Below are 27,266 nucleotides of genomic sequence, written 5' to 3'. Positions count from 1 at the left end.
GAAAACTGGTAGTGCGTTATGGAATAGTCATTGGGAAGATGCTTCTTAGTTCATTTCGAGGTTAGAGGTTGTGTTGTTGTTCCAGGATGATTAGTGCATATTTTACTCATAGAATTTCCTGAAGAGGAAGGTCTTTAGGTCTTTTCTGAACTGGGTGCTTCTTATGACTGTGGGAATTCAGTTCCACCATTTTGAGCCCAGGTAGCTAAATCCTGCCGTTAAGGTGGACTTGTATAGTATTTATTTATTTGTTGCATTTGTATCCCACATTTTTCCACCTATGTTTTTGCAGTTGGGTAGGTGACGTATTAGATAACATCTGGTTCCTAGGTTTGCATTTTTTATTTTTGTTACATTTGTACCCCACACTTTCCCACTCATGGCAGGCTCAATGCGGCTTACATGGGGCAATGGAGGGTTAAGTGACTTGCCCAGAGTCACAAGGAGCTGCCTGTGCCTGAAGTGGGAATCGAACTCAGTTCCCCCAGGACCAAAGTCCACCACCCTAACCACTAGGCCACTCCTCCACTGTTGCTACTATTTGAGATTCCACTAGCAACATTCCATGTAGAAGTCGGCCCTTGCAGATCACCAATGTGGCCGCGCAGGCTTCTGCTTCTGTGAGTCTGACGTCCTGCACGTATGTGCAGGACATCAGACTCACAGAAACAGAAGCTTGCGCAGCCTTCTACATGGAATGTTGCAAGTGGAATAGCAACATTCCATGTAGAATGTCCAATAGTAGCAACATTCCATGTAGAATGTCCAATAGTAGCAACATTCCATGTAGAATCCCCAATAGTACCTATTTTATTTTTGTTACATTTGTACCCTGCGCTTTCCCACTCATGGCAGGCTCAATGCGGCTTACATGGGGCAATGGAGGGTTAAGTGATTTGCCCAGAGTCACAAGGAGCTGCCTGTGCCTGAAGTGGGAATCAAACTCAGTTCCTCAGGACCAAAGTCCACCACCCTAACCACTAGGCCACTCCTCCACTGTTGCTACTATTTGAGATTCCACTAGCAACATTCCATGTAGAAGTCGGCCCTTGCAGATCACCAATGTGGCCGCGCAGGCTTCTGCTTCTGTGAGTCTGACGTCCTGCACGTATGTGCAGGACATCAGACTCACAGAAACAGAAGCTTGCGCAGCCTTCTACATGGAATGTTGCAAGTGGAATAGCAACATTCCATGTAGAATGTCCAATAGTAGTAACATTCCACGTAGAATCTCCAATAGTATCTATTTTATTTTTGTTCCATTTGTACCCTGCGCTTTCCCACTCATGGCAGGCTCAATGCGGCTTACATGGGGCAATGGAGGGTTAAGTGACTTGCCCGGAGTCACAAGGAGCTGCCTGTGCCTGAAGTGGGAATCAAACTCAGTTCCTCAGGACCAAAGTCCACCACCCTAACCACTAGGCCACTCCTCCACTGTTGCTACTATTTGAGATTCCACTAGCAACATTCCATGTAGAAGTCGGCCCTTGCAGATCACCAATGTGGCCGCGCAGGCTTCTGCTTCTGTGAGTCTGACGTCCTGCACGTATGTGCAGGACATCAGACTCACAGAAACAGAAGCTTGCGCAGCCTTCTACATGGAATGTTGCAAGTGGAATAGCAACATTCCATGTAGAATGTCCAATAGTAGCAACATTCCATGTAGAATGTCCAATAGTAGCAACATTCCATGTAGAATCTCCAATAGTAGCAACATTCCATGTAGAATCTCCAATAGTACCTATTTTATTTTTGTTACATTTGTACCCTGCGCTTTCCCACTCATGGCAGGCTCAATGCGGCTTACATGGGGCAATGGAGGGTTAAGTGATTTGCCCAGAGTCACAAGGAGCTGCCTGTGCCTGAAGTGGGAATCCAACTCAGTTCCTCAGTTCCCCAGGACCAAAGTCCACCACCCTAACCACTAGGCCACTCCTCCACTGTTGCTACTATTTGAGATTCCACTAGCAACATTCCATGTAGAAGTCGGCCCTTGCAGATCACCAATGTGGCCGCGCAGGCTTCTGCTTCTGTGAGTCTGACGTCCTGCACGTATGTGCAGGACATCAGACTCACAGAAACAGAAGCTTGCGCAGCCTTCTACATGGAATGTTGCAAGTGGAATAGCAACATTCCATGTAGAATGTCCAATAGTAGCAACATTCCATGTAGAATCTCCAATAGTAGCAACATTCCATGTAGAATCTCCAATAGTAGCAACATTCCATGTAGAATCTCCAATAGTACCTATTTTATTTTTGTTACATTTGTACCCTGCGCTTTCCCACTCATGGCAGGCTCAATGCGGCTTACATGGGGCAATGGAGGGTTAAGTGATTTGCCCAGAGTCACAAGGAGCTGCCTGTGCCTGAAGTGGGAATCCAACTCAGTTCCTCAGTTCCCCAGGACCAAAGTCCACCACCCTAACCACTAGGCCACTCCTCCACTGTTGCTACTATTTGAGATTCCACTAGCAACATTCCATGTAGAAGTCGGCCCTTGCAGATCACCAATGTGGCCGCGCAGGCTTCTGCTTCTGTGAGTCTGATGTCCTGCACATACGTGCAGGACATCAGACTCACAGAAACAGAAGCTTGCGCAGCCTTCTACATGGAATGTTGCAAGTGGAATAGCAACATTCCATGTAGAATGTCCAATAGTAGCAACATTCCACGTAGAATCTCCAATAGTATCTATTTTATTTTTGTTCCATTTGTACCCTGCGCTTTCCCACTCATGGCAGGCTCAATGCGGCTTACATGGGGCAATGGAGGGTTAAGTGACTTGCCCGGAGTCACAAGGAGCTGCCTGTGCCTGAAGTGGGAATCAAACTCAGTTCCTCAGGACCAAAGTCCACCACCCTAACCACTAGGCCACTCCTCCACTGTTGCTACTATTTGAGATTCCACTAGCAACATTCCATGTAGAAGTCGGCCCTTGCAGATCACCAATGTGGCCGCGCAGGCTTCTGCTTCTGTGAGTCTGATGTCCTGCACATACGTGCAGGACATCAGACTCACAGAAGCAGAAGCTTGCGCAGCCTTCTACATGGAATGTTGCAAGTGGAATAGCAACATTCCATGTAGAATGTCCAATAGTAGCAACATTCCATGTAGAATGTCCAATAGTAGCAACATTCCATGTAGAATCTCCAATAGTAGCAACATTCCATGTAGAATCTCCAATAGTACCTATTTTATTTTTGTTACATTTGTACCCTGCGCTTTCCCACTCATGGCAGGCTCAATGCGGCTTACATGGGGCAATGGAGGGTTAAGTGATTTGCCCAGAGTCACAAGGAGCTGCCTGTGCCTGAAGTGGGAATCCAACTCAGTTCCTCAGTTCCCCAGGACCAAAGTCCACCACCCTAACCACTAGGCCACTCCTCCACTGTTGCTACTATTTGAGATTCCACTAGCAACATTCCATGTAGAAGTCGGCCCTTGCAGATCACCAATGTGGCCGCGCAGGCTTCTGCTTCTGTGAGTCTGACGTCCTGCACGTATGTGCAGGACATCAGACTCACAGAAACAGAAGCTTGCGCAGCCTTCTACATGGAATGTTGCAAGTGGAATAGCAACATTCCATGTAGAATGTCCAATAGTAGCAACATTCCATGTAGAATCTCCAATAGTAGCAACATTCCATGTAGAATCTCCAATAGTAGCAACATTCCATGTAGAATCTCCAATAGTACCTATTTTATTTTTGTTACATTTGTACCCTGCGCTTTCCCACTCATGGCAGGCTCAATGCGGCTTACATGGGGCAATGGAGGGTTAAGTGATTTGCCCAGAGTCACAAGGAGCTGCCTGTGCCTGAAGTGGGAATCCAACTCAGTTCCTCAGTTCCCCAGGACCAAAGTCCACCACCCTAACCACTAGGCCACTCCTCCACTGTTGCTACTATTTGAGATTCCACTAGCAACATTCCATGTAGAAGTCGGCCCTTGCAGATCACCAATGTGGCCGCGCAGGCTTCTGCTTCTGTGAGTCTGACGTCCTGCACGTATGTGCAGGACATCAGACTCACAGAAACAGAAGCTTGCGCAGCCTTCTACATGGAATGTTGCAAGTGGAATAGCAACATTCCATGTAGAATGTCCAATAGTAGCAACATTCCACGTAGAATCTCCAATAGTATCTATTTTATTTTTGTTCCATTTGTACCCTGCGCTTTCCCACTCATGGCAGGCTCAATGCGGCTTACATGGGGCAATGGAGGGTTAAGTGACTTGCCCGGAGTCACAAGGAGCTGCCTGTGCCTGAAGTGGGAATCAAACTCAGTTCCTCAGGACCAAAGTCCACCACCCTAACCACTAGGCCACTCCTCCACTGTTGCTACTATTTGAGATTCCACTAGCAACATTCCATGTAGAAGTCGGCCCTTGCAGATCACCAATGTGGCCGCGCAGGCTTCTGCTTCTGTGAGTCTGACGTCCTGCACATACGTGCAGGACGTCAGACTCACAGAAACAGAAGCTTGCGCAGCCTTCTACATGGAATGTTGCAAGTGGAATAGCAACATTCCATGTAGAATGTCCAATAGTAGCAACATTCCATGTAGAATCTCCAATAGTAGCAACATTCCATGTAGAATCTCCAATAGTACCTATTTTATTTTTGTTACATTTGTACCCTGCGCTTTCCCACTCATGGCAGGCTCAATGCGGCTTACATGGGGCAATGGAGGGTTAAGTGATTTGCCCAGAGTCACAAGGAGCTGCCTGTGCCTGAAGTGGGAATCCAACTCAGTTCCTCAGTTCCCCAGGACCAAAGTCCACCACCCTAACCACTAGGCCACTCCTCCACTGTTGCTACTATTTGAGATTCCACTAGCAACATTCCATGTAGAAGTCGGCCCTTGCAGATCACCAATGTGGCCGCGCAGGCTTCTGCTTCTGTGAGTCTGACGTCCTGCACGTATGTGCAGGACATCAGACTCACAGAAACAGAAGCTTGCGCAGCCTTCTACATGGAATGTTGCAAGTGGAATAGCAACATTCCATGTAGAATGTCCAATAGTAGCAACATTCCATGTAGAATCTCCAATAGTATCTATTTTATTTTTGTTCCATTTGTACCCTGCGCTTTCCCACTCATGGCAGGCTCAATGCGGCTTACATGGGGCAATGGAGGGTTAAGTGACTTGCCCGGAGTCACAAGGAGCTGCCTGTGCCTGAAGTGGGAATCAAACTCAGTTCCTCAGGACCAAAGTCCACCACCCTAACCACTAGGCCGCTCCTCCACTGTTGCTACTATTTGAGATTCCACTAGCAACATTCCATGTAGAAGTCGGCCCTTGCAGATCACCAATGTGGCCGCGCAGGCTTCTGCTTCTGTGAGTCTGACGTCCTGCACGTATGTGCAGGACATCAGACTCACAGAAACAGAAGCTTGCGCAGCCTTCTACATGGAATGTTGCTAGTGGAATAGCAACATTCCATGTAGAATGTCCAATAGTAGCAACATTCCACGTAGAATCTCCAATAGTATCTATTTTATTTTTGTTCCATTTGTACCCTGCGCTTTCCCACTCATGGCAGGCTCAATGCGGCTTACATGGGGCAATGGAGGGTTAAGTGACTTGCCCGGAGTCACAAGGAGCTGCCTGTGCCTGAAGTGGGAATCAAACTCAGTTCCTCAGGACCAAAGTCCACCACCCTAACCACTAGGCCACTCCTCCACTGTTGCTACTATTTGAGATTCCACTAGCAACATTCCATGTAGAAGTCGGCCCTTGCAGATCACCAATGTGGCCGCGCAGGCTTCTGCTTCTGTGAGTCTGACGTCCTGCACGTATGTGCAGGACATCAGACTCACAGAAACAGAAGCTTGCGCAGCCTTCTACATGGAATGTTGCAAGTGGAATAGCAACATTCCATGTAGAATGTCCAATAGTAGCAACATTCCACGTAGAATCTCCAATAGTATCTATTTTATTTTTGTTCCATTTGTACCCTGCGCTTTCCCACTCATGGCAGGCTCAATGCGGCTTACATGGGGCAATGGAGGGTTAAGTGACTTGCCCGGAGTCACAAGGAGCTGCCTGTGCCTGAAGTGGGAATCAAACTCAGTTCCTCAGGACCAAAGTCCACCACCCTAACCACTAGGCCACTCCTCCACTGTTGCTACTATTTGAGATTCCACTAGCAACATTCCATGTAGAAGTCGGCCCTTGCAGATCACCAATGTGGCCGCGCAGGCTTCTGCTTCTGTGAGTCTGACGTCCTGCACGTATGTGCAGGACATCAGACTCACAGAAACAGAAGCTTGCGCAGCCTTCTACATGGAATGTTGCAAGTGGAATAGCAACATTCCATGTAGAATGTCCAATAGTAGCAACATTCCATGTAGAATCTCCAATAGTAGCAACATTCCATGTAGAATCTCCAATAGTAGCAACATTCCATGTAGAATCCCCAATAGTACCTATTTTATTTTTGTTACATTTGTACCCTGCGCTTTCCCACTCATGGCAGGCTCAATGCGGCTTACATGGGGCAATGGAGGGTTAAGTGATTTGCCCAGAGTCACAAGGAGCTGCCTGTGCCTGAAGTGGGAATCCAACTCAGTTCCTCAGTTCCCCAGGACCAAAGTCCACCACCCTAACCACTAGGCCACTCCTCCACTGTTGCTACTATTTGAGATTCCACTAGCAACATTCCATGTAGAAGTCGGCCCTTGCAGATCACCAATGTGGCCGCGCAGGCTTCTGCTTCTGTGAGTCTGACGTCCTGCACGTATGTGCAGGACATCAGACTCACAGAAACAGAAGCTTGCGCAGCCTTCTACATGGAATGTTGCTAGTGGAATAGCAACATTCCATGTAGAATGTCCAATAGTAGCAACATTCCACGTAGAATCTCCAATAGTATCTATTTTATTTTTGTTCCATTTGTACCCTGCGCTTTCCCACTCATGGCAGGCTCAATGCGGCTTACATGGGGCAATGGAGGGTTAAGTGACTTGCCCGGAGTCACAAGGAGCTGCCTGTGCCTGAAGTGGGAATCAAACTCAGTTCCTCAGGACCAAAGTCCACCACCCTAACCACTAGGCCACTCCTCCACTGTTGCTACTATTTGAGATTCCACTAGCAACATTCCATGTAGAAGTCGGCCCTTGCAGATCACCAATGTGGCCGCGCAGGCTTCTGCTTCTGTGAGTCTGACGTCCTGCACGTATGTGCAGGACATCAGACTCACAGAAACAGAAGCTTGCGCAGCCTTCTACATGGAATGTTGCAAGTGGAATAGCAACATTCCATGTAGAATGTCCAATAGTAGCAACATTCCATGTAGAATGTCCAATAGTAGCAACATTCCATGTAGAATCTCCAATAGTAGCAACATTCCATGTAGAATCTCCAATAGTACCTATTTTATTTTTGTTACATTTGTACCCTGCGCTTTCCCACTCATGGCAGGCTCAATGCGGCTTACATGGGGCAATGGAGGGTTAAGTGATTTGCCCAGAGTCACAAGGAGCTGCCTGTGCCTGAAGTGGGAATCCAACTCAGTTCCTCAGTTCCCCAGGACCAAAGTCCACCACCCTAACCACTAGGCCACTCCTCCACTGTTGCTACTATTTGAGATTCCACTAGCAACATTCCATGTAGAAGTCGGCCCTTGCAGATCACCAATGTGGCCGCGCAGGCTTCTGCTTCTGTGAGTCTGACGTCCTGCACGTATGTGCAGGACATCAGACTCACAGAAACAGAAGCTTGCGCAGCCTTCTACATGGAATGTTGCAAGTGGAATAGCAACATTCCATGTAGAATGTCCAATAGTAGCAACATTCCACGTAGAATCTCCAATAGTATCTATTTTATTTTTGTTCCATTTGTACCCTGCGCTTTCCCACTCATGGCAGGCTCAATGCGGCTTACATGGGGCAATGGAGGGTTAAGTGACTTGCCCGGAGTCACAAGGAGCTGCCTGTGCCTGAAGTGGGAATCAAACTCAGTTCCTCAGGACCAAAGTCCACCACCCTAACCACTAGGCCACTCCTCCACTGTTGCTACTATTTGAGATTCCACTAGCAACATTCCATGTAGAAGTCGGCCCTTGCAGATCACCAATGTGGCCGCGCAGGCTTCTGCTTCTGTGAGTCTGACGTCCTGCACGTATGTGCAGGACATCAGACTCACAGAAACAGAAGCTTGCGCAGCCTTCTACATGGAATGTTGCAAGTGGAATAGCAACATTCCATGTAGAATGTCCAATAGTAGCAACATTCCATGTAGAATCTCCAATAGTATCTATTTTATTTTTGTTACATTTGTACCCTGCGCTTTCCCACTCATGGCAGGCTCAATGCGGCTTACATGGGGCAATGGAGGGTTAAGTGACTTGCCCGGAGTCACAAGGAGCTGCCTGTGCCTGAAGTGGGAATCAAACTCAGTTCCTCAGGACCAAAGTCCACCACCCTAACCACTAGGCCACTCCTCCACTGTTGCTACTATTTGAGATTCCACTAGCAACATTCCATGTAGAAGTCGGCCCTTGCAGATCACCAATGTGGCCGCGCAGGCTTCTGCTTCTGTGAGTCTGACGTCCTGCACGTATGTGCAGGACATCAGACTCACAGAAACAGAAGCTTGCGCAGCCTTCTACATGGAATGTTGCAAGTGGAATAGCAACATTCCATGTAGAATGTCCAATAGTAGCAACATTCCACGTAGAATCTCCAATAGTATCTATTTTATTTTTGTTACATTTGTACCCTGCGCTTTCCCACTCATGGCAGGCTCAATGCGGCTTACATGGGGCAATGGAGGGTTAAGTGACTTGCCCGGAGTCACAAGGAGCTGCCTGTGCCTGAAGTGGGAATCAAACTCAGTTCCTCAGGACCAAAGTCCACCACCCTAACCACTAGGCCACTCCTCCACTGTTGCTACTATTTGAGATTCCACTAGCAACATTCCATGTAGAAGTCGGCCCTTGCAGATCACCAATGTGGCCGCGCAGGCTTTTGCTTCTGTGAGTCTGACGTCCTGCACGTATGTGCAGGACATCAGACTCACAGAAACAGAAGCTTGCGCAGCCTTCTACATGGAATGTTGCAAGTGGAATAGCAACATTCCATGTAGAATGTCCAATAGTAGCAACATTCCATGTAGAATCTCCAATAGTATCTATTTTATTTTTGTTCCATTTGTACCCTGCGCTTTCCCACTCATGGCAGGCTCAATGCGGCTTACATGGGGCAATGGAGGGTTAAGTGACTTGCCCGGAGTCACAAGGAGCTGCCTGTGCCTGAAGTGGGAATCAAACTCAGTTCCTCAGGACCAAAGTCCACCACCCTAACCACTAGGCCACTCCTCCACTGTTGCTACTATTTGAGATTCCACTAGCAACATTCCATGTAGAAGTCGGCCCTTGCAGATCACCAATGTGGCCGCGCAGGCTTCTGCTTCTGTGAGTCTGACGTCCTGCACGTATGTGCAGGACATCAGACTCACAGAAACAGAAGCTTGCGCAGCCTTCTACATGGAATGTTGCAAGTGGAATAGCAACATTCCATGTAGAATGTCCAATAGTAGCAACATTCCACGTACAATCTCCAATAGTATCTATTTTATTTTTGTTACATTTGTACCCTGCGCTTTCCCACTCATGGCAGGCTCAATGCGGCTTACATGGGGCAATGGAGGGTTAAGTGACTTGCCCAGAGTCACAAGGAGCTGCCTGTGCCTGAAGTGGGAATCGAACTCAGTTCCTCAGTTCCCCAGGACCAAAGTCCACCACCCTAACCACTAGGCCACTCCTCCACTTTCTCCCATTTCTTGATGATAGTTTGATCATGTCTACCAGTTAGTCTGGTGACATGCCAAACAGTATTATTTATTTATTTATTTATTTTTAACTTTGTCAAATTGGTTGTCCTGCATTTCCCGCTGCTGTGGCTTAACATGATCATGACTAAAGCATCCAGGCAACACCGATTGTACTCCTGTATACAGTTCAGTAGAAGAAGTACTTAGAACTGGAATATGGTCACCCGTACACACCTAGAGAGCGGACAAGGATTTCTATAAGGCCAGCTTAAGTTGGCTCCCCCTACAAGATTCACCTTCAAACAAGATTGGAGCAACCCACAGCTCCCCCTTTGTGTGGCTGATCCATCCTGCGTGTCGTAAAAAGAAGGTCAAGTTACTTAACCTGTAGCAGGGAGTCTGTGTAGGCAGAAGAATAAATCGGAGACATCCCTGGAAGTTACTTCTTTATATACACCGAGGGACTCATAAATAGCAGCCATGTTGTGGCTCTCTTGTACGTGCTCAGAAAAAGCTTCCAAATTTTTTTTTTTGAGTTCGAAGACTTTTTCCGTATCTGCACTATCACCTGAAGTCAGTTGTGTACCCAAGAACCCCTGTTGCAGGTAAACAATTTCACTTTCCACCATCTGCCTCGCCTCACCCCATGCTTGGAATCAAACTCCCTGAGCCCATACGCCAGGCCCCCTCCCTACCCACCTTCAAATCATTGCTCAAAGCCCACCTCTTCAATGTCGCTTTCGGCACCTAATCACAACACCTCTACTCAGGAAATCTAGACTACCCCAACTTGACATTTCGTCCTTTAGATTGTAAGCTCTTCTGAGCAGGGACCGTCCTTAGTTATTAATTTGTACAGCGCTGCGTAACCCCTAGTAGCGCTCTAGAAATGTTAAGTAGTAGTAAGTAGTCTGTCTGTGTTTACTGGAACCTGTTTTTTTTTATAGGGAGGGGGAGTTGGAAATTCAGTTCAGAACCTGAGATCTACTGTATTTACATGCGTGTAACGTACGTGTACCCCCCGCGCACTATATGTCTGGGTATGCTGTACCAGTGTATAGCACACCTGCGCTATACACCGGTATAGTGAAATTAGCACACTTTGGTTTTAAAACAATTTAGATTTTTTTGCAGGTTATGTGCAGTCATAATGTCTGCAAGAACCTAAAAAGAAAAGCACTTAAAAACAAATGTGTTAGTTTGGCAATTAGCACGTCTTAGAAATAATAAACTGGTTTAGCGTACGTTATACGCGTGGGTGTGTTTATTTTTTACATAGCCTCACAATTTGTGCCTATTATCTGTGTAAAACTATGGTGGCTGGGTGTTTCTGTAATGCCCGTCCCTCGGCTCACTGGAGGCTTTGCTTTGTCACCTTTTAGGAGTATTTCTTAAGGCCGGAGCTGAAGACCAGCCTGTTCAAAGAAAAGGGAGGAATCTGTGCCATCACAGAATGCAGGAACACTGTGCCAGAGGAATCGATGCTGGCAATGAAGAAGTTGCCCGTCACCTATGTAAGTCTTCCTTGGAAACCAAGAAGGGATCTAGGCGTCGTCGTCGATGATACGCTGAAACCTTCTGCTCAGTGTGCTGCTGCGGCTAAGAAAGCAAATAGAATGTTAGGTATTATTAGGATAGGAATGGAAAACAAAAATGAGAATGTTATGCCTTTGTATCGCTCCATGGTGCGACCGCACCTCGAATATTGTGTTCAATTCTGGTCGCCGCATCTCAAAAAAGTTATAGTGGAATTAGAAAAGGTGCAGAGAAGGGCGACGAAAATGATAAAGGGGATGGGACGACTTCCCTATGAGGAAAGGCTAAAGCGGTTATGGCTCTTCAGCTTGGAGAAAAGGCGGCTGAGGGGAGATATGATAGAGGTCTATAAAATAACGAGTGGAGTTGAACGGGTACTACCACTACTACTACTATTTAACATTTCTATAGCGCTACAAGGCGTACGCAGCGCTGCACAAACATAGAAGAAAGACAGTCTGTTCACACTTTCCAAAAATACTAGGACTAGGGAGCATGCGGTGAAGCTACAATGTAGTAAATTTAAAACGAATCGGAGAAAGTTTTCTTCACTGAAGGTGTAATTAAACTCTGGAGTTCTTTGCCAGAGAATGTGGTAAATGCGGTTAGCTTAGCGGAGTTTTAAAAAGTTTTGGACGGCTTCCTAAAGGAAAAGTCCATAGACCATTATTAAATGGACTTGGGGAAAATCCACTATTTCTAGGATAAGCAGTATAAAATGCTTTGTACTTTTTTGGGATCTTGCCAGGTATTTGTGACCTGGATTGGCCACTGTTGGAAACAGGATGCTGGGCTTGATGGACCTTTGGTCTTTCCCAGTATGGCAATACTTATGTACTTATATGTACCTATATTTATGGATATGTTTACTAAGGTGCGTTAAGCATTTTTAACGTGCCTTTAAAGTTAAGGTGTGTTAAAGGCTAAAGCACTATTGTTGCTGGACAGATTCCAAATAGCAAAGCCACGAGCCCCCGGCCTGTCTGGATTCTTGAAATGAGCTGTCCTGATGGGGAAGAAAGCAATTCTCCTCAGCTGGCTGGATTCGACAGTGGTGCCTCCATCGCTTTGGAGAGCACAGATGATAACACCTGCTGACAATGGAACGATTGGGAATAAAAAACATAAATTCAGACAGAGGAATCCGATTCCAGTGGGTTTGCGAGTGGTTCTGGGCCACATTGACACCGGTGGTGCGGAGCCGTAACCTGAACCGGTAAGCCCAGGTCCTCCAGGCCTTACTGCTGTAACTTGGAGAAGGGGGGGGACGGGAGAGAGGTAGTAAGGAAGGGATGGTTGGGAGCAGTTAGAAAGGACGTTAGTAGTGGGAACGAAGGAAGCTGTATAGTGATAAATGTTTAAATGCTGTTTGCATGGCATTTGGAATTTTGTGGTCATCAATAAAAATGATTTCAACATAAAAGGCTAATGCACCAATACAGTCCTATAGGTGTGTTAGCGTTTAATGCGTGTCATCCATTAACGTACGTTAAAAATGCTAATGCGCCTTTGCAAACACAAGTCCTAATTTCTTATATGCCACCTGCAAGCCCCAAATGTGTATATTCAGGTACAGTAGATATTCTGTTCCTGGAGGACTCACGCTGCTCTTTTCTCTGTGTTGCATTAATACCTGTTTGGAGGCTCCTGGGCATCAATTATTCCAGTCCAGAGTTCCCACGGTTTCATTTCCATGTTTTTAGAAGCAAGAGAATGTAATAGAATCATTTTAAAATTAAACCACCGCCCTTCCTTCCCCCCCCCTCCCCCACACTGTCCACTTCCCCTTTTCATCCTGCTGCTGTGTGATTTTTGTTTTTTGCCTTTGAATTGAGATGTGCTGAAGTGCTGATTCAGGGGTTTTAAGCCTATCGTCACATTTTGGGATTGGGCATTTTACTCACAGTGCTGCAGAAATGACTAGGGACCATTAAGGATTTTTCTTTTGCTCTGGGTTTTACCCCATGGAGTGTTGTACTGTTTAAGTCCTGTTAGTTTCGCCTTAAAGTTCTCTTGGCCTCACACCTCTGCTTGCCGTTCTTTTGCATATTAACTGGAGAAAAATAGCTTTCGGTCTGACAGCATACAAACTTGCCTTGACAACATTTATTTATGTCATTTTAACCCACCTATTTGTGGATAAACTTCAGTTGTGATTTATTAGTTTATGTAATGACTAGCCGTTAAGCCCGTTAAAACGGGCGAGATTTCCAGTTACCCTCCTCGCCGCCGCTCCCTCCCCCGTCCGTGCTGGGCCCCCTGCACTGACCTGACAGCGCCTCTCACCTCCGTGTGAAAGCGCTGCAGGCAGCAGCAGATCGCTCTGCTGCTGCCTGCAGCACTTCCACACGGAGGTGAGAGGCGCTGTCAGGTCAGTGCAGGGGGCCCGATACGGAGGGGGGCGGGAGCGGTGGCGGGGGGGTGAAGGTTGGTGCGCACGATGTTTGTTTCCAGGCTCCAGCAGCAGCGTCCGACAATCCGACTCCGTTTCCCTCTCTGTTCCGCCCTCTGACATCATCGCATCTTGACGCGAGGGCGGGACAGAGAGGGAAGTCTCTACTGCGCATTTGCAGGTGAGTCAGTCACTTGCCATTTATATGTTTGATTTTATGATGCTGAATTGTTCTTCGCCAATGTCTTGTTTGAAAAATGCAATGCTCTCCCTTTCTTAATGCTGTTAAGCAGTTTGTCCCCAGAATGAGCAAATGGTTACCACTACAGAATGGACGCCTTTATTTAAAAAGATTAGTACAATTTATGTCGGTTTTGGGAAGCAGATAGTGTATTGAAAGAAGTGAATGATTTACTCTTTTTGTGACTCTTGATATTTATCCAGTGCTTGTGTCCCATTTTTTTGCAGAGTGACAAGAAAGAAGACAGAGGGGGTTATCTTTGTCACGCTTGTGTTCAGCAGCGGCTTGGTCCCATGACCTACCTAATAGCGACTCCTGAATTAGTACAATCTATGGAGTTCACCATAGAAAACTTAGTGATCCCACTGCATGTCGCACAACTTCTGGAAATGATTTGAGGCCTGCAGATTCTGAACATCTCACGGGACATAAGGCCCAACCTCTCCCTTTGTTTTTCAGAGCCATCGATTCTGTAGGGAAATTGCACCTTTGTTTCTAGAAGGTACAGTGCGGGGGACAGTAGTAAAAGGCCAGTCCCTCTGGTCCTTCGCGCTAGATAAAAGTACGCACTGGTTATAGGTCACGGATGAACACCTTTCCTGTTGGCAATTGGGAGCATTAAAACTTTTTTTTTTTTTGGCTAGCGGCCACATCCACGGAGGTATTCAACACCATAACGGAAATCCTGTGGTTACTAGCCACCATAAAACGATTTGCTATCAGTTTTCATTGGTAGGTTGCCAGGTGCCAGTAAGCTTCAGATTGGCTGGTCCTAATTTTATTGAGTTATCAAACATATGTGTCATATGCTTCTGAGTACCACTAAGGCTTGAGAAAAGAAAATAAGTTAATCTAATACGTGTGAAAAAAAATGGATTAGCTTATTATAAGCGAGTCCTTAGCATGGAGTCTTACTGTACATTGTAATATCTGACTTTTTATGGTTTTATCTCGTGCATTAAAAGAACACTTTTTAAAAACGGTGTATGATGTAACTTATGCTCAAACGTGAGCTGTGGTGAATAGTTAGATAAGAATCAAACAAATACTGTAAACGGCAGCTTGTGCTAAACAGTAGGGAATAGGCTGTTTAAAATGTTCTTGAGTCTTATGTTTCTTTATTTATTTAGATCATTTATACCCCGCCTATTACCACATAAAGCAGCCCCTAAGCGGCTTACAATGAACTAATGAATCAGTACAATGACAGTGGGAGGAAGAAGGGAAAGGAATATAGCTACAAATTTAATCAAATAGGTAGGCAAGGAAAAGGAAACGAAAAGAAAAGTCATTTGGATAATGTTGTCTCCTATGGAAACATACAGTGGTGGAAATAAGTATTTGATCCCTTGCTGATTTTGTAAGTTTGCCCACTGACAAAGACATGAGCAGCCCATAATTGAAGGGTAGGTTATTGGTAACAGTGAGAGATAGCACATCACAAATTAAATCCGGAAAATCACATTGTGGAAAGTATATGAATTTATTTGCATTCTGCAGAGGGAAATAAGTATTTAATCCCTCTGGCAAACAAGACCTAATACTTGGTGGCAAAACCCTTGTTGGCAAGCACAGCGGTCAGACCTCTTCTGTAGTTGATGATGAGGTTTGCACACATGTCAGGAGGAATTTTGGTCCACTCCTCTTTGCAGATCATCTCTAAATCATTAAGAGTTCTGGGCTGTCGCTTGGCAACTCGCAGCTTCAGCTCCCTCCATAAGTTTTCAATGGGATTAAGGTCTGGTGACTGGCTAGGCCACTCCATGACCCTAATGTGCTTCTTCCTGAGCCACTCCTTTGTTGCCTTGGCTGTATGTTTTGGGTCATTGTCGTGCTGGAAGACCCAGCCACGACCCATTTTTAAGGCCCTGGCGGAGGGAAGGAGGTTGTCACTCAGAATTGTACGGTACATGGCCCCATCCATTCTCCCATTGATGCGGTGAAGTAGTCCTGTGCCCTTAGCAGAGAAACACCCCCAAAACATAACATTTCCACCTCCATGCTTGACAGTGGGGACGGTGTTCTTTGGGTCATAGGCAGCATTTCTCTTCCTCCAAACACGGCGAGTTGAGTTCATGCCAAAGAGCTCAATTTTTGTCTCATCTGACCACAGCACCTTCTCCCAATCACTCTCGGCATCATCCAGGTGTTCACTGGCAAACTTCAGACGGGCCGTCACATGTGCCTTCCGGAGCAGGGGGACCTTGCGGGCACTGCAGGATTGCAATCCGTTATGTCGTAATGTGTTACCAATGGTTTTCGTGGTGACAGTGGTCCCAGCTGCCTTGAGATCATTGACAAGTTCCCCCCTTGTAGTTGTAGGCTGATTTCTAACCTTCCTCATGATCAAGGATACCCCACGAGGTGAGATTTTGCGTGGAGCCCCAGATCTTTGTCGATTGACAGTCATTTTGTACTTCTTCCATTTTCTTACTATGGCACCAACAGTTGTCTCCTTCTCGCCCAGCGTCTTACTGATGGTTTTGTAGCCCATTCCAGCCTTGTGCAGGTGTATGATCTTGTCCCTGACATCCTTAGACAGCTCCTTGCTCTTGGCCATTTTGTAGAGGTTAGAGTCTGACTGAGTCTGTGGACAGGTGTCTTTCATACAGGTGACCATTGCCGACAGCTGTCTGTCATGCAGGTAACGAGTTGATTTGGAGCATCTACCTGGTCTGTAGGGGCCAGATCTCTTACTGGTTGGTGGGGGATCAAATACTTATTTCCCTCTGCAGAATGCAAATAAATTCATATACTTTCCACAATGTGATTTTCCGGATTTAATTTGTGATGTGCTATCTCTCACTGTTACCAATAACCTACCCTTCAATTATGGGCTGCTCATGTCTTTGTCAGTGGGCAAACTTACAAAATCAGCAAGGAATCAAATACTTATTTCCACCACTGTACGCTGGGTCAGACCAGTGGTCCATCTAGCCCAGTATCCTGCTTCCAACAATGGCCAAGAAAACAACAAAACAAGCGGAAGATATCCAGAAGGAGCAGACTGAAGCCACAGATGTTGGAAACCAGAACAATTTATTACGACCCAACACGGTCCGTGTTTCGGCCGAAAAGGCCTTCTTCAGGGGTCTTCAGACTGGCTTATACTGGTATTCCTCCAAAAAGGATCTCACCAAAGTGAGACGATCTCCCTCATTTGTCAGCACAAATCCTCCTGACATCCACCCACCAGGTCAATCCACCAAGTCTTCATGATGTCAGGAGGATTTGTGCTGACAAATGAGGGCGATCGTCTCACTTTTGTGAGATCCTTTTTGGAGGAATACCAGTATAAGCCAGTCTGAAGACCCCTGAAGAAGGCCTTTTCGGCCGAAACACGGACCGTGTTGGGTCGTAATAAATTATTCTGGTTTCCAACATCTGTGGCTTCAGTCTGGTCCTTCTGGATATCTTCCGCTTGTTTTGTTGTTTTTTTGCGGGAGATTTTGGACTCTCTTTTTTTCCAACAATGGCCAATCCAGGTCCCAAATACCTGGCAGAATAGCAACATTCCATCCCGCTGTTCCCAGGGCAAGCAGTGGCTTCCCCCATATCCATCTCAATAGCAAGACTATGGGCTTTTCTTCCAGGAACGTGTCCAACAAATTCTAAGGATAAAAGGTAACAATACTCATACTTCAGTCACTACCCCATTTAACTTACCCTTAAATACTTATATGCCCCAACACCTTGGGATATAATGGGAAAAGAAACAGCAACTCAACATATATGAAAAGGCTTAACAAGGTTCGTAGCATGATCCATTGCAGTCTTGATTTGGAAACGTATCCATCTGCCCCAAAATGAAACATTTCCTGTCTGCACTCTGCCACTTCAGTTGAAGAACTGCCTTTAGGAGGTCCAGCGCCCTGGATAACAAATGTCCACCACCTTCTTCCTAACAATAGACAGATCTGACAGCTCGGCTAGGAATTCCTTATCACATAACCCTTGCATATTCCACCCTGCTTTGACCTGGTTTATTTCATTTGGTTAGGGTTTCTGATTATATCTTTTTATTGGTTTTTTTTAATTGAATTTGTATTTTGTTGTAAATGTTTTCTCTTTAAATGTTATGTATGTTGCTTTGTACATCACCTAGAAAATACAGATAGTGCAGTTTATAAATATTTTAAATAAATCTGCCTGTAATTTTAACAGAACATTCCCTGTGAACGAGGAAAGAAAGCTAAAATCACATCCTGCCACAACCAAGCTTGTTTTCATTCACACTTGCCCACTGATCATAAGGGAGGAATGTGGGAGATGCACATCTACATGCAATTAGCGGTCAGAACTGGCGAGTTTGTTGTTTCACACGCTTGCCAGCTCTGATCCTGGGTCGCGCAGGCAAATGTAGGCGCTAGTCCAGCGCTAATGGTCTCTAGCGCCTGGGTTTGCTTCTGATCATCTGCCCATTAGTGCCTCATCAATAGGAGGTGGTAAGTGCATCCATGTTAAGCCCACGTCCTAATGGAAAAATTAGCGCACGATTTGGGAAAAAAAAAAAAACGCCAAAAACCTTAAGATGCTGGTGCCTTCCCTTTTACCAAACTGTGGCAAAAAGGGGGCCTGCGCTGGCATCGGCATGTGGTTTTCACTCACGCCAAGGCCCCCTTTTACCGCAGCTGGTAAAAGGGAAGTCTCACATTCCTACAGAAAATGGGCGTGCAGCAAGTAAAGCACTTGCCGCATGGCTAGTTGGGGGGGGGGGGGGGGGGGGGGGGGGGGGGGAGGAGCCCTTACCACCACCACCCATTGAGGTGTCGGTAAAGGCTCCCACGTTAACCCAGTCTTTCAAGACGCTGTTGTTCGAGCATCGATTTTTATTGGGTAGTATATTGACACATGGTGGTTTTTCCATAGTCAAGACTGTAAAGACTCCTGAGGCAGGCCAGTTGGCCGAAACGCGGCTGTGTCAAGTCTTTTGAGCTACACCATAAATATGGATTTTTTTAAACATTGTCTCAAGACCATATTCTTGTGTCATCTTCGCTGTGTTGTGTGTGGGTGAAGACTGGTGTTCTTCTATGTTTAAACTGACATCTTTGGAGAACGATGATCTCTTGTAAAAAGCACACCGAGGCTGAAAGTCGTGAGAGCTCCCTATATACAAACATTGTCTTTTGAAAGGAGAATTCAGCCCTCTAACATTTAACAGATATAAATTTCACTTCTGTCATAAACCCCCCCCCCCCCCCCCCCCCCCAAAAAAAAATAAATAAATAGTGCACTACTACTTAACATTTCTAGAGCGCTACAAACCTTGCTATATCAGATCAACATAGCCTAGTGGTTACTGCGGTGGGCTTTGATCCTGGGGAACTGAGTTCAATTCCCACTGCAGCTCCTTGTGACTCTGGGCAAGTCACTTAACCCTCCATTGCCCCCAGGTACAAATAAGTATCTGTATATACTATGTAAACTGCTTTGAATGTAGTTGCAAAAACCTCAGAAAGGCGGTATATCAAGTCCCAGTTCCCTTTTCCCTATTTGAGATTCTACATGGAATGTTGCTACTATTGGAGATTCTAGATGGAATGTTGCTACTATTGAGATTCTGTTGCTACTATTTGAGATTCTACATGGAATGTTGCTATTCCACTAGCAACATTCCATGTAGAGGCGTGCCCTTGAGATCAGCAACATGGCAGCGCAGGCTTCTGTTTCTGTGAGTCTGACGGCCTGCACGTACGTAGCCTAGTGTTTAGTGCAGCGGACTCTGATTCTGGGGAACTGGGTTGGATTCCCACTGCAGCTCCTTGTGACTCTGGGCAAGTCACTTAACCCTCCATTGCCCCAGGTACAAATAAGTACCTGCAAAAACCACATAGGCAATATATCAAGTTCCATTTTCCTTTCCCTATTTGAGATTCTACACGGAATGTTGCTACTATTGAGATTCTGTTGCTACTATTGAGATGCTACATGGAATGTTGCTATTCCATGTAGAAGCCTGCCCTTGCAGATCAGCAACGCGGCCGCGCAGGCTTCTGTTTCTGCGAGTCTGACATCCTGCAGAAACAGAAGCCTGCGCGGCCGCGTTGCTGATCTGCAAGGGCAGGCTTCTACATGGAATGTTGCTAGTGGAGGAGTAGCCTAGTGGTAAGTGCAGTGGACTTTGATCCTGGGGAACTGAGTTCAATTCCCACTGCAGCTCCTTGTGACTGGGCAAGTCACTTAACCCTCCATTGCCCCAGGTACAAATAAGTACCTGCAAAAACCACATAGGCAATATATCAAGTTCCATTTTCCTTTCCCTATTTGAGATTCTGTATGGAATGTTGCTAGGGAAGGAGTAGCCTAGTGGTTAGTGCAGCGGACTTTGATCCTGGGAAACTGGGTTCGATTCCCACTGCAGCTCTTTGTGACTCTGGGCAAGCTGCTTAACCCAGGTACAAAATAAGCACCTGTATACATTATGTAAAATGCTTTGTAACCACAGAAAGGCAGTATATCAAGTCCCATCCCCTCTCCCTTATTTACACATTTCTATTCCGCTTACAACTAAGTGGATCACAATAAAACAGACACAATAATGTCACAAACAAAACAACTCTTCATATATTTATCAACGCAGCAATCTCAACCCCATGCTTTCACAAACAGAGGTGTCTTTGAAAGCTTGTGAAACTGTGCCATACTGGCACACATTCTTAAAATCCCAGGCAATGCATTCCAAACCTGTGGACCTGCAATACAGAGTTTTCAGATAAAATATTTCTTCACTCAACATGTAATTAAACTCTGGAATTCATTGCCAAAGAATGTAGTAAAAGCAGTCAGCTTAACAGGGTTAAAAAAAAAGGTTTGGATAGCTTCCTAAAAGAAAAGTCCATAAGCCATTATTAAAATGGACTTGGGGAACCCCCAGTGCTTGATATTGCAATACCTGAGTAATACTTATTACAAGCATAATTTACAGAGTGTAAATTCCCAGTACCTAATAACATCGCACTCTCTGATTGCAAGGATCTGGAGTGTTGATACACAAAAATAACCTCTTTAAAATACCATGGAGCTTGATCAGAATACAACACTTGATGAATCAAACAAGCAATAACACTCTATAAACTGAATAGGCAACTAAGCGGAGTATAGGCGTAACATGCTGAAAATGAGACGTTCAACCCCATAACCATGCCATTGCATTGCCAAACCTTTGATCTAGAGTAACAAATCTTACATCTAATCCCTTGCCCCACCCTCTCCAACCCTATCTGTCCATCCAGCGAACCCCCTTATAAAACACTCAGCTTTCCCCCCTCACCCCATTAGGAGTAGTATCAAAAGGGAAAGGAAATGAGCAGCCACCCTCTCCCCCAAGATCCAACCAGCAGATCTAAGTCAAGCTTATCGCATCATTAAACAGGAAGAAAAAAAACTTAGCTCAGGCATATACAGTGGTGGAAATAAGTATTTGATCCCTTGCTGATTTTGTAAGTTTGCCCACTGACAAAGACATGAGCAGCCCATAATTGAAGGGTAGGTTATTGGTAACAGTGAGAGATAGCACATCACAAATTAAATCCGGAAAATCACATTGTGGAAAGTATATGAATTTATTTGCATTCTGCAGAGGGAAATAAGTATTTGATCCCCCACCAACCAGTAAGAGATCTGGCCCCTACAGACCAGGTAGATGCTCCAAATCAACTCGTTACCTGCATGACAGACAGCTGTCGGCAATGGTCACCTGTATGAAAGACACCTGTCCACAGACTCAGTGAATCAGTCAGACTCTAACCTCTACAAAATGGCCAAGAGCAAGGAGCTGTCTAAGGATGTCAGGGACAAGATCATACACCTGCACAAGGCTGGAATGGGCTACAAAACCATCAGTAAGACGCTGGGCGAGAAGGAGACAACTGTTGGTGCCATAGTAAGAAAATGGAAGAAGTACAAAATGACTGTCAATCGACAAAGATCTGGGGCTCCACGCAAAATCTCACCTCGTGGGGTATCCTTGATCATGAGGAAGGTTAGAAATCAGCCTACAACTACAAGGGGGGAACTTGTCAATGATCTCAAGGCAGCTGGGACCACTGTCACCACGAAAACCATTGGTAACACATTACGACATAACGGATTGCAATCCTGCAGTGCCCGCAAGGTCCCCCTGCTCCGGAAGGCACATGTGACGGCCCGTCTGAAGTTTGCCAGTGAACACCTGGATGATGCCGAGAGTGATTGGGAGAAGGTGCTGTGGTCAGATGAGACAAAAATTGAGCTCTTTGGCATGAACTCAACTCGCCGTGTTTGGAGGAAGAGAAATGCTGCCTATGACCCAAAGAACACCGTCCCCACTGTCAAGCATGGAGGTGGAAATGTTATGTTTTGGGGGTGTTTCTCTGCTAAGGGCACAGGACTACTTCACCGCATCAATGGGAGAATGGATGGGGCCATGTACCGTACAATTCTGAGTGACAACCTCCTTCCCTCCGCCAGGGCCTTAAAAATGGGTCGTGGCTGGGTCTTCCAGCACGACAATGACCCAAAACATACAGCCAAGGCAACAAAGGAGTGGCTCAGGAAGAAGCACATTAGGGTCATGGAGTGGCCTAGCCAGTCACCAGACCTTAATCCCATTGAAAACTTATGGAGGGAGCTGAAGCTGCGAGTTGCCAAGCGACAGCCCAGAACTCTTAATGATTTAGAGATGATCTGCAAAGAGGAGTGGACCAAAATTCCTCCTGACATGTGTGCAAACCTCATCATCAACTACAGAAGACGTCTGACCGCTGTGCTTGCCAACAAGGGTTTTGCCACCAAGTATTAGGTCTTGTTTGCCAGAGGGATTAAATACTTATTTCCCTCTGCAGAATGCAAATAAATTCATATACTTTCCACAATGTGATTTTCCGGATTTAATTTGTGATGTGCTATCTCTCACTGTTACCAATAACCTACCCTTCAATTATGGGCTGCTCATGTCTTTGTCAGTGGGCAAACTTACAAAATCAGCAAGGGATCAAATACTTATTTCCACCACTGTATACCAAAATATGTAAAAAAAATTCATTTGAGGTAGCACACAGCTACCCATCTGCAAGACACAAAGTCAACAGACGGCAAGTAACCAAAGGATCCACAAACAACCTCAAGATGGTAGCCAAGGAGAAGAAAAAATAACTAAACTCCAGCAAGGCTCTACCGTCAGTCCTCAAGACGGTGGCAGTCGAACAGCTCTGGCGTTGCAGGTGATGTCCTCTGCCATTGGAAATCTGCTGTCACTCGGGATGCTTCCAGATTTTAGTAAGCGTGTGCTGGACCTTATCAGGTGGGGTTCGTGATTGTCCACTGGAAATCATTTCAGCACTTCTCGTTTAGATTTAATACGATATAGCTGGCCACCCTTAGTAAAGGTAAGAGAAAACGGGAAGTGCCAATGATATCCGATGCCCTCTTCCTATAATTTGGCAGTCAAATAGCAGAACTCTGTTCGTCGACGCAGCATGGCTGCAGCTACATCTTGGTATAAAGAGAGTCCCATCAGTATCCCATAAAGAAGCTGGTTTTAGTGCAGCTTCTTTTACCTTGAAATTTTGAAAGCATGCCACAATATCCCCTGCTGTGCTATATTGGGGCTTTGTCAATAGATCTAGGTGCCCAATGTCCACCTGGTCAGGGGAGACCATTATTAAATTGAATTGGGGAAAATCCCCAAGCAATATAAAATGTATTGAGCTTTTCTGTTATTTTGTGACCCGGATTGGCCACTGTTGGAAACAGGATGCTGGGCTTGATAGACCTTCGGTCTGTCCCAGTCTGGCAATACTTAATGTACTTGGGATTCTGAACGGAATGTTGCTACTCTTTGGGGTTCTACGTGGAATCTTGCTACTCTTTAGGATTCCGGAATCTTGCTATTCTTTGCAGTTCTTCATGGAATGTTGCTGCTCTTTGGGTTTCTGCCAGGTTCTTGTAACCTGGATTGGCTACTGTTAGAAACAGGATGCTGGCCTTGATGGATCTTTGGTCTGCCCCAGTGTGACAATATTTATGTACTTATCCTCCGCAAGCAAATAAGAAGATAGTTTTTGTATAACTTGCTCACAGTTGGCATGCCCTGGTAGTTCAGGAACACCTCGACCCGTATGTTGCATCAGCCGGATCTATTTTACAAATGCTCTGGCTTCAAAGCTAGCTCCTGTGTATCTTCCTTAAAAGCACTCCCTTGTTTACCTAAAGTTATAATATCCTCAGAGTGTTCCTCCATTCAGAGGCCTAGGTCCGTGATTTCTTTTCCAAGGGCTGCTCCCAGCGTTAAAAAATTCAAATGGCTTTAACATCTTTAATTTTGCACAGCCAGGCTCAGCTTTCCCCCTCTGGATCTAGGAATGCATCTCTTGCAGGACATGGAGACTCAGCCTGACCCAATATTCCCTTATCTCTTGTTTGTCTGGCCTAATTAGATTGTAAGCTCTATCGAGCAGGGACTGTCTCTTCATGTTCAAGTGTACAGCGCTGCGTACGTCTAGTAGCGCTATAGAAATTATAAGTAGTAGTAATTCTGTCCACAATACATGCTGACCGTCCACCATCTTGGCAGGGTCTCACTTTAGGTATGAGAGGGATGGGTAATCCATTTCCTGTGCAGTCTTTGGTCACTCTGCTCAGATTGCCAGGTAGTGCCATACTGTCCCATGAAACCAGTGCCTGGCCCAATGCTCTGTAATACATGTGTATGGAGTCATTTCTTTAGGTTAATAACCTGCTGGAACATGTCACAGGCTCCTCCCAAAACAGTTTATTTTTAGTGGATTTTCTTTTTTTTTTTCTTTTTTTTTTACAATATAAAGTAATTGTTTTCTGTCTTTGGAAGTTTCCTAAAAAAAAATATGTATGTTCCTTGTTTCATTCCTGTGAGGCAACATGGCTTTACCAAAGGAAAATCCTGCCAAACGAATCTCATTGACTTCTTTGCCTGGGCGACAAAAGAAATGGATGAAGGCCGTGCGCTAGATGTAATCTACTTGGATTTCAGCAAAGCCTTTGATACGGTCCCCCGCAGAAGACTCGTGATTAAGCTGAAAGGGTTGAACTTAGGACCGAAAGTGGTGAACTGGATAAGAAACTGGTTGACCGACAGGTGGCAGAGGGTTGGTGGTAAATGGAATCCGCTCGGAGGAAAGGATGGTGAGCAGTGGGGTTCTTCAGGGGTCGGTGCTGGGGCCTATTCTGTTTAATATATTTGTGAGAGATATTGCTGAAGGGTTGGAAGGAAAGTTTTGCCTTTTTGCGGATGATACGAAGATAGCCAATGGAGTGGATACCCTGGAGGGAGTAGAAACGATGAGAAGGGATCTCCGAAAGTTAGAAGAATGGTCAAGGGCCTGGCAGTTAACATTTAATCAATGTAACAATTGCAGAAAATGCTCCTATATCTTATTTAGTGTGTTTAATTTTTAAAAATTATTTTTTATCTGCAGTGCTCAGTATTATGCTGTTGTGCCTAATAACCATATGTTACGGAGTTAGCAAACAGCCATCAAACATCACAGCACTGACCCTTCCTGCCTCCCTTTCTCATTGAAACACACTACTGTGCTGTGGTCAGCTGTGATGTCAATATTAAGTAAATAAATCCACTTATCTTGGCTGATTTATATAGTTATATGATGAATCTAGGTCTGTTGCTGCTACTCCGTTACCCCCGTGCTTTAGTGAACTGCGATTAAAATCAGAACCTCATGAAAGACTCCAGAGGAAATTGGAGAGTCATGAGATAGGAGGTTCTGTCCTATTGTGGATTAAAAACTGGTTAAAAGATAGAAAACAGAGAGTAGGGTTAAATGGTCAATATTCTCAATGGAGAAGGGTAGATAGTGGGGTACCCCAGGGGGTCTGTGCTGGGACTGCTGCTTTTTAACATATTTATAAACTAGTAAAAGAGGCCCGTTTCAGAGCAAATGAAATGGGCGCTAGCAAGGTTTTCGTCGCCAACACCCCCCCTCCCTCCCTCCCTGGCCAACCCCTTCGTTGTTCTGCCATTGCTCCGCCCACAACGTCATGACGTTTGACGCGAGGGCGGGGCCCGGAGCGATTTCCCCCCCCCCCCCCCCCCCCCGCCTCCCTCCCTGCCAACCCCTTTGTTGTTCTGCCATTGCTCTGCCCTCGACGGCGGGGCCCGGAGCGATTTTGGTGGCTTCACCACTACGAACCTTCGAACCTTTTTGAAGGAAGTCAGGGCTTGGCATCACTGACGTCAGTGTCCTCAGAACGTTGAGAGTGAGTTTTATTATAGTAGATGATCTAGAGATGGGAGTAACTAGTGAGGTAATTAAATTTGCTGATGACAAAGTTATTCAAAGTAGTTAAATCGCAGGAGGATTGTGAAAAATTACAAGAGGACCTTACGAGACTGGGCGTCTAAATGACAGATGACGTTTAATGTGAGCAAGTGCAAAGTGATGCATGTGGGAAAGAGGAACCCAAATTATAGCTACGTCATGCAAGGTTCCACGTTAGGAGTCACGGACCAAGAAAGGGATCTAGGTGTCGTCGTTGATGATAAGTTGAAACCCTCTGCTCAGTGTGCTGCTGCGGCTAAGAAAGCAAATAGAATGTTAGGTATTATTAGGAAAGGAATGGAAAACAAAAATGAGGATGTTATAATGCCTTTGTATCGCTCCATGGTGCGACCGCACCTCGAATATTGTGTTCAATTCTGGTCGCCATATCTCAAAAAAGATATAGTGGAATTAGAAAAGGTGCAGAGAAGGGCAATGAAAATGATAAAGGGGATGGGACGACTTCCCTATGAGGAAAGGCTAAAGTGGCTAGGGCTCTTCAGCTTGGAGAAAAGGTGGCTGAGGGGAGATATGATAGAGGTATATAAAATAATGAGTGGAGTTGAACAGGTAGATGTGAAGCGTCTGTTTACTTTTTCCAAAAATACTAGGACTAGGTGGCATGCAATGAAGCTACAAAGTAGTAAATTTAAAATGAATTGGAGAAAATGTTTCTTCACTCAACGTGTAATTAAACTATGGAATTCATTTCCGGAGAATGTGGTAAAGGCAGTTAGCTTAGCAGAGTTTTTAAAAGGTTTGGACGGCTTCCTAAAGGAAAAGTCCATAGACCATTATTAAATGGACTTGGGGAAAATCCACTATTTCTGAGATAAGCAGTATAAAATGTTTTGTACTTTTTGGGGATCTTGCCGGGTATTTGTGACCTGGATTGGCCACTGTTGGAGACAGGATGCTGGGCTTGATGGACCTTTGGTCTGTCCCAGTATGGCAATACCTACAGTGGTGGAAATAAGTATTTGATCCCTTGCTGATTTTGTAAGTTTGCCCACTGACAAAGACA

The 27,266-nt window shown here is 45.6% G+C and overlaps 1 protein-coding gene across 3 annotated transcripts in view; it reads left to right on the top strand.

Annotated features, from left to right (window-relative positions):
- LOC115478935 (F-box DNA helicase 1-like) overlaps positions 1-15,015 on the top strand; it is an 87,833-nt gene extending 72,818 nt beyond the window's left edge. For all 3 annotated transcript variants that reach the window (XM_030216593.1, XM_030216594.1, XM_030216592.1), the window contains 2 exons: positions 11,160-11,291; positions 14,174-15,015. In XM_030216593.1, coding sequence (XP_030072453.1) covers positions 11,160-11,291; positions 14,174-14,344 — 303 coding nt within the window. In that variant the 3' untranslated portion in view covers positions 14,345-15,015. The remainder of the gene's footprint in view (positions 1-11,159; positions 11,292-14,173) is intronic.
- The last annotated feature ends 12,251 nt before the right edge of the window (positions 15,016-27,266 follow it).

The sequence above is a fragment of the Microcaecilia unicolor genome, chromosome 10, assembly GCF_901765095.1.
Source record: "Microcaecilia unicolor chromosome 10, aMicUni1.1, whole genome shotgun sequence".
Taxonomy (NCBI): Eukaryota; Metazoa; Chordata; class Amphibia; order Gymnophiona; family Siphonopidae; genus Microcaecilia; species Microcaecilia unicolor.
The sequence above is the reverse complement of the archived record's forward strand: the minus strand, read 5'-3'. Positions and strand labels throughout refer to the sequence as shown.